The 8424-nt window shown below is 34.0% G+C and overlaps 1 protein-coding gene across 1 annotated transcript in view; it reads left to right on the top strand.

Moving 5' to 3' along the window:
• Positions 1-4886: 4886 nt before the first annotated feature.
• LOC122197147 (uncharacterized mitochondrial protein AtMg00810-like) overlaps positions 4887-8424 on the top strand; it is a 7007-nt gene continuing 3469 nt past the window's right edge. The window contains exon 1 of the mRNA XM_042900646.1: positions 4887-5315. Coding sequence (XP_042756580.1) covers positions 4887-5315 — 429 coding nt within the window. The remainder of the gene's footprint in view (positions 5316-8424) is intronic.

The raw sequence follows: 8424 nt of genomic DNA, 5'->3' as shown, positions 1-8424 counted from the left end.
AATATATTACGTGTGATAGGGATAGGTTGAGAATAGACAATTGTATTCTGCTTAAACAAACAAACATATATTGTTATTCAGCTAAGAGACTTTATGCTAAGTTTACTGATTTACATCATTCATCGAACATAAGCAAAGAACAGCATAGGAAGCTTTTACCTTTCTTGACTTTTGAAAGGGAAAAGATAGATTCTACTACCTATGACTGTGAGAAAAAGATTTTTGAGTTTGACAAGGTCCCTAATGACTCGTATGCATATGGTATTGTTAAGATAGATGAATGTTTATATGCAAATGATCTTGTTAATATTGTGAATAAGACCTTGACCAAAAACGAACAAATGAAAATTTGCAAAAGACTAAGCATTCGGCATCTGACTCTCAAAACAATTATGCTAATATCGGAGATGATTCTGAAAATATCAGTGAAATTGAGGAGGAGGAAGTCGTTGATTGGTCTCAGCTATCTGTCATTAATGTCACTTTGATGGCTAAGGGTAAAGAAATTTGTCATGATTCCTTGGTTAATGTTGACCCTGACCAACCCTCAACATCGAAAGTTCATGACTATGATCATGTGACTGTCGAAGATAGTCAAACCGATAGCGATGATGATGAAGATGTTACGAGTGAAAAAACTATTCCAAGAGTTGTTGTTGATCAAGTGTATGAGGACACAGAGAAATTTGAAATGGTAATGAAGGAAAAAGGTCATCATTATCTCGAATCGAACTTTGTTGTTTATCCAAGCTTCAAATGCACAGATGATGTTGTCTTTCCAAATCAATTGTTTGTTACCTCAGGAAATGGTGACAAAGTAAAACCGAAGATCAACAAAATTGTTGTTGAGGACAACAAAGCAGTTTTCAAAGAAGGGTTTTTCTCAACTCAAAGTATCGTCGCAAACAATCTTAACAAAAACTCATCCACTTTTCAAAGGCAAAAACCAAAAAGAGTTTGGGAAGTAAAGAAAGAAAAAGTCAATGATGACAAACCTTCAAATGAATCGGTTTCTCAATCTCAAAATACAAAAGCTCAAATATTTTATGAACAAATTCAAAAGATTTCAAAAGATGAAGGAATTTCGATGTCTAAAGCAAGGAAAAAGGTTTATTGGCAAAATGTTAAGTCTTGCAAGAAACAAAAAGTTTTGTTAACAAAATCATCTGAACAGAAAAAGGCTGAACAAGTTAAGACTTCTTCTTAAAATAAGTCTTTTGTTCAGAACAAACTCGCTAAAAAACAAACTGATTTACCAAAAGTCATTCCAATGTTCAAAAGCCTAGTCAAAAACCAGATGTTCAAAAACAAAGAAATGAGAATTTTGTTAAAAACCAAACACAAAGGACTTTTGTTCCTAATCAACAAAATGCAAGGCTTTCACAAAAAAATTCATGGAAATGGTTTTCCACAAAATAAAAAAAGATTTTTTTCCTCAAGTTCAAAATCAAAGACGATTTTAAAATGAACAACAAGTTTTTAATCGAGCAAATGTTGGTTATAATAAACTTTTTCAAAACCGTTACCAACCACATGCAAAACCGAAGTTTCCAAAACGACACTTCGATAAGCTGGAAGTCAGTGGGAAGAGATATGAACCATACAAACCCACAAAACCTCACTTTTCCAACCCTGTTTCAAATCAAAAAGTTAGAGCTTCGTATGCCAAAAGGAAATATGATGTGAAGAATATTAATCATTGGCTCGAAGGCAAAGGAAAGCCTTATCAATCTGGGAATTTTCTCAAGAGGAAATCCGGTATGCTTACGAAAGCTACTTAACTTAGTCGCAAACTGGTAGTTCTTCTTCAACGGAATCAAATCCTTATGTTCAAAAGTGGAAAGTTGTTCCCAAAACGAAAGTTGATTCACAACGAACTGTCGATGGAAAATGGAAAGTCAGTATCGACTCTAAACCATTGAATGATTTCATTTTGATACCTAAGTCTGTAGAAGTTGACTTAATCGATAGTTTGAAATTAAATGTTTGTAATTGGGTTTTAGGATCTTCATTTCATCATGCATTTCAATCTAATCACCAAGGACCCAAAAAGCCTCGGGGAACTAAATTTTTCCATTAATTGGAGGTTTTTTGTGATGAACAATACAATGAACATTGGTATATTGATAGTAGTTGCTCATGTCACATGACTGGTAGGAAGAAAATTTTGTGAGATTATTGAAGCATGGAAAATGCTGGTGTGGTGAAGTTTGGAAATAACAATAAATACAAAGTTAAAGGATATGTCAAAGTAACGAATGGAAAGTCCACGGTTAGTCGAGTGGCATATGTCGAAGGTCTTCAGCACAACTTGATAAGCATCTCGCAACGTATTGTGGGCACTGGCAATCAAGTAGTCTTCAATGAAGAAGGAAGTGTAATTTCAAATAAAGAAACCAAAGAAGTGTGACTCAAGTTGAAATGATAAGGAGATATATTCACTCATGATATCAAGCTAATCATTGGTTTTCCTTCTGTATGCTTGCTTTCGAAGGCGTCGTCTGATCTAAGCTAGTTGTCGCATCGCAAACTTTCTCAATTGAATTTCAAAAATTTAAACAGATTGGTGGTAAATGATCTAGTTCGAGGCCTATCCATTTTAAAGTTTTATAACGATTCGTTATGTGCAACATGAAAACAAGGGAAGCAACATCATCAAGGTCATCCGATAGTCATCGATTCGAATATCATCGAACCTCTTGAACTACTTCACATTGACCTTGTAACCCTTCGACTGTTGAGACTCTAAAAAAAGAGGTACATATCGGTCACTGTAGATGACTTTTCATGGTTCACTTGGGTTTACTTTCTTCGACAGAAGTCTGAAACATCTCAAGTAATGATCGATTTCATTAAGCATATCAAACTCAGTTTATGCAAGAAAGTGAGAAATATCAAAATTGACAATGGAACAAAATTCAAGAATCAAGTTCTCGACTCATTTATAAATTATCTTGGAGTTACACATAATTTTTCATCACCTTACACACCACAACAAAATGGTGGTGTCGAAAGGCGGAACAGATCATTGTGCGAAGTAGCAAGGTTGATGCTCACATATGCAAATTTACCTCAATATCTATGGGCCGAAGCCATTTTGACAGCGTATTTCACAAAAAATCGATCTTTTATTCATCATTGTTTTAACATCACCCCTTATGAAATCATTAACAATCGAAAGCCCAAAGTGAAATTTATTCATGTTTTTGGTTGCAGGTGCTTTATTATGAATCTTAAGGATAACCTTTCCAAATTTCATTCAAAAGCTGATGAGGAGATATTCTTGGGATATTCACATAATTCTAATGCATATAGGGTTTTGTATAAGCGAATAAGGAAGATTGAAGAAACATTCGATCTAACTTTCGATGATTATTTTGTTAAACGTGTCGAAAAGACCTTCGAACATAATCCTATTCTTAACAAAACTTCTGACGAGTCATCAATTTCAAATTCTTTTGATTTTGATTATAACTTAATTTTTGGTGTTCCTGACAAGGCTATTGATGCAGAAATACATGCTTCAGATAATCAAATTCCTGAAGTTTCAAAGCATTCTGATGATTCGACTATAACTCAGGATGATGATATTTCACAATCCAGAACGAATTCTCAAATACAATTCGAAAATTATCCAGTGTTTCAAGGTGATCAAGTCGAGGGGGAGCACTTGAATTCGATACCTAATGTTGAAGGGGAGCATACATTCGAGGGGGGGCATGGTTATAGGAATGCAGATGTTGAGGGGGAGCATAATAACACTGATTCTATTGTCGAGGGGGAGCAAAATGGATCTATGACAACTACTTCTACTACTTAAGCTGATGTTTTTCACGATATGTCTAATAATGTGTCGAATGCATGTGAAGTTTCTGAAACGGGGGAAATGTTCGAAGATGCGCCTTTGGATTTCGATCCTGCATATCCACTATTGGACAAATGGACACAAAAATATCCTAAAGAACAAGCTCTTGGTAATCCTCATGTTGGCGTTCTAACGAGGGCTCAGCTTTATGCTAAAAATGAGGTACTTAATGTCCATCAAGAATTTTGCATGTTCAATGTTTCATTTCCCAAATCGAACCAAAATCAGTAACGGTTGTTATGGAACATCCTGATTGGGTTGTTTTCATGCAATCTGAACTTGCTAAATTTAAGCGAAACAAGGTTTGGCGACTTGTTCCAAGACTTGATGATGTATCAGTGATAGGCTTAAAATTGATTTTTAAAAATAAAACTGATAAAGAGGGTAATGTGCTTCAAAACAAAGCAAGGTTGGTTGTAAAAGGATATCCGCAACAAGAAGGTATCGATTATGAGGAAACCTTTGCCCCTGTCGCAAGACTGGAGGTTGTTCGAATATTTTTGGCTTATGCAGCGCATAAGGACTTCGATGTTTACCAGATGGATGTCAAGTGTGCATTTCTCAATGGAATTTTGGAAGAAACTGTATATGTCGAACAACCACCAGGTTTCATTAATGAAAAATTTCCTGGTGATTGTTATATTATTAATAAAGTGATGTATGAATTAAAACAGGCACCACAAGCTTGGTATGAAAATCTTACCCATTTTTTGAAATTATCTAAATTTAAACAAGGCTCAGTTGATCCTACTCTATTTCGAAAGAAAGTTGGGGATCATTTGATGCTTGTTCAAATTTATGTAGATGATATTATCTTTGGGTCGACTGTCCCTCCATTGTCTAAGGAATTTGAAAATATTGAAAATTCAGTTCTAAATGAGTATGATGGGGAAGAACAATAATTTTCTAGGATTAAATATTTGTCAAAGCAGAGATGGTATTTTCATAAATCAAGAGAAAGTATTCTCGCAATCTGCTTGAGAAGTTTGGGATGACGAATGGTTCAAAATTGCGAGTACCGATGGCTGCTGGCACACGCTTAGGCCCTTCGTTGGACAAGCTTGTTGTCGATATTACATTATACAGGATCATGTTCGGTTCGTTACTTTACTTAACTACAAGTCGACCTGATATAATGTTCGTTGTCTGTAATTGTGCCAGTTATCAATCGAATCCTAGAGAACCCCATATGACTATTGTGAAGAACATTTTTCGATATCTCAAAGGGACAATTTCGTTGCGTTTATGGTACGCTTCGAAGACTGGCTTCTTCATTCAAGCATTTTCGGATGTCGGTCTTGGTGGTTGTAAACTCGACAAGAAAAGCACCTCTAGTGGATGTCAATTTTTAGACGGGAAGCTTGTTAGTTGGCAATTGAAGAAACCAACATGTGTTTCAATTTCCACAGCAGAAGCAGAATATGTTGTTGATGTAGATTGCACTTCTCAAGTCATATGGATACAAAGCCAACTTCGTGATTATGCAATCAACATGAAGAAGATTCCGTTATATTGCGATTCAGAAAGTGCCATACGCATCTGCTGTAATCCGGTGCAACATTCGAAGACCAAACATATCGCACCTCGATATCATTTTATCAAGAATCATGTTGAGGATGGAAACATAGAGGTTCATTTTGTAAAGACGACGGATCAAGTTGCTGATATCTTTACTAAACCTTTGGATGAAAAATCTTTTCTAAGGATTTTGTCAGGATTAGACATGCTTGATGCGAGTGCAGTTCCCAATTCGTCATCATAATGCAACACAAAGAGCAGTCGACTTCTCGCTAAAGGAATCATATGTTACTGTTCATTTTTCAGCGTTCGACATGCTTCGATTTCGAAATTCCTCTGAACAATTCAGCTTACACTTCGTTTTCTGAGGAGAATTGTTGGATCGTTCCATCAACTCTCAATGTCGATATTTCTCATTAGTTTGTTAGGTAACATTATATTGCTTTTTAAAAACAAAAAGATCAAAAATATTTTACTTCGTTTGTTCTTCATCTTCAAAAACAAAAAGATCAAAAAGATTTTCTTTCGTTTGTTCTTCATTTTCAAAAATAAAAAGATCAAAAAGATTTTATTCTATTTGTTTTTTATTTTCCAAAACAAAAATTCCAAAAAGTTTTTTTTTTATTTTTGGTCTTTTCATTTCAAAAACAAAAATGTCAAAAAAAAAATTCATATTTTTGTCTTTTAAATTCAAAAACAAAAATCCAAAAATATTTTTCTTTGTTATTTTTGTGTGGTTAATGATTTTCAGTGCAGAACAAAATTGACATATTTTGGTGGTCATTGCTTCATTACTGGAGGGGAGAGTTATATTTTCGAAACTTTACACTAGTTAGGCGTCCTTATAAGCATGTTTTTGTATGCCGACCTATGGACTCATTTAAAAACACAACCATTGAATTCTTACAATCTGTAGAATTCAATAAAAATGTCAAAAGACTCTCCTTCTGTCTCATGCAATTGCATTTTTTTCCGAATCTTAACGATCTTAGTGGGTTTGTTGGATTTCTACAAACAATACTTATGGTCCCAAATTAGGATACATGCGATAAAAATACCATTTTCAAAGCAAAGGCCTTTTGAAAGGAAATAACAGGGCTAGATGAGTACGAAGATCGACTCGCCAAAGCATCTCAAATCATTCATCCGGTCTTAAGGGTGGCCCTACAAATTATTGTTAATATTGTCTATCCACAAGAAGATGTTAGCAGAATCAGTAAGATGGAGCTAGAAATTTTTGGTGCATGGTCATCGGCTTAAAAAGACCACACTTTGGCAACTTTCTTACTTTCAAACCTCTAAATATCTCCACTAGCCTCTAAATATCTCCACTAGCGATTCCGTCCCTACTTACTACAACGATATTATCACTTATCTCACCACCCACCTTGCTTGAGCAAGACTTTTTGAGGAGAAGCGTCATAATCTCAAGAAAATAACAAAAGGTGTAACAATTGCGACTTTTGTCACTTATCGTTATTACAGAAAGTGACAAACATCGAGTACAGTAGACTTAGTACGTAATGTATATCAATATGTAAAGTGTTGTATTTAGATAAATATGAAAAATCGACCAAAACGTCTGTAAGCCGTAAAAATTAGTGCGCCGAAACATATATATATATATATATATATATATATATATATATATATATATATATATATATATATATATATATATATATATATAAAGTACGTGTCATCCCCGAAAATATAAATTTCGTAGAAATCTGAGTTCATATGAAGGAGATATGAATTTTATAAGATATAAAAATCAACCGCGTAATTAAAAAAATATTAATGTTAAAAACTACGATGAAAACGTTTGACTTTTAGCTAAAGTCACCAAAAATAAAAATCTTAGTACTCTTTAAGATGAGAATTTTGGTAAAATGAACGTCAAAATCGGAGTCTGTATGAAAGAGAAAGGATTTTCACAAAATCATTAAATCGTATAAAAATAAGGGATAAAATAAGAATTAGCCAATACAGCCTAAAAGAAAGTTGTATTACCCATCGAGAGCTATGCATAGATATAAATAACGTTGAAAACGGAACTCTTATGAAGAAGTTACGGATTTTACAAGAATCGGCAAATTCGGTACGAGCACAAGCTTCTAGAAAAGGGTACGCGGACCAGCCAAATATAAACACGTGGCAGCAGATAAATGAACGACATCACAAGTACGCGATGCACACTCGAAATGCACGACGTACATTTGCTTTTTGTCCCTATAAAAGGGCGTTCAACCCATGGAATGATTTATAAACTTTTCTAAATCGCTACCTTAACTTCGTTTGAACTTCTTTGAAGTTCCTTCTCGCATATTTCTTTAGAAATTTAATTACTTCTTTATTTTATTATTATTATATTTTTCTTGAATTCCGAGCATCTGATTATTTTTCGGCAAGATCAAATATCGATTAAAGCACGTTACAATGGAGAATTCACAACCCCTTTTTCCAATATTTTATAAAACATAGGGGGAATACATGTTAATTATTTACGAATTGTTATATATCGTTATTATCATTATGTTAAAAATATGATATTTATAAAAACATATTTATGTTGTTATTCTATCTGCATAAATTGATAATTACTTTACTATGTCTTTACTCTAGCCGTAGAAATATTAATAATTATTATATGTCGTCGTTACTCGGTCCATATAAATATTGATAATTATTATACGTCATCGTTACTCTGTCCATATAATTATTGATAATTCTTATACGCCGTCGTTACTCTGCCCGTATAAATATCAATAATTATTATATGTCATTGTCATTCTGCCCGTATAAATAATGATTATTATTATACGATGTTGTCACTCTGCCCGTATAAATAGTGATTATTAGTATACGTCGGCGTCACTTTGTCCTTATAAATAGTGATTATTAGTATACGTCGTCGTTACTCTGTCCGTACAAATATCTATACGTCGTCGTTACTATGGTGGAACCTTTAGGGCAACATTGTACCTAGTCGTAGCTCAGGGTCAAATTTAGGATATATGCATTGTAGCTAGTTGTTAATT

This window comes from Lactuca sativa, chromosome 3 (assembly GCF_002870075.4).
Source record: "Lactuca sativa cultivar Salinas chromosome 3, Lsat_Salinas_v11, whole genome shotgun sequence".
Classification (NCBI taxonomy): Eukaryota; Viridiplantae; Streptophyta; class Magnoliopsida; order Asterales; family Asteraceae; genus Lactuca; species Lactuca sativa.
This window is presented reverse-complemented; position numbering and strand designations above follow the sequence as displayed.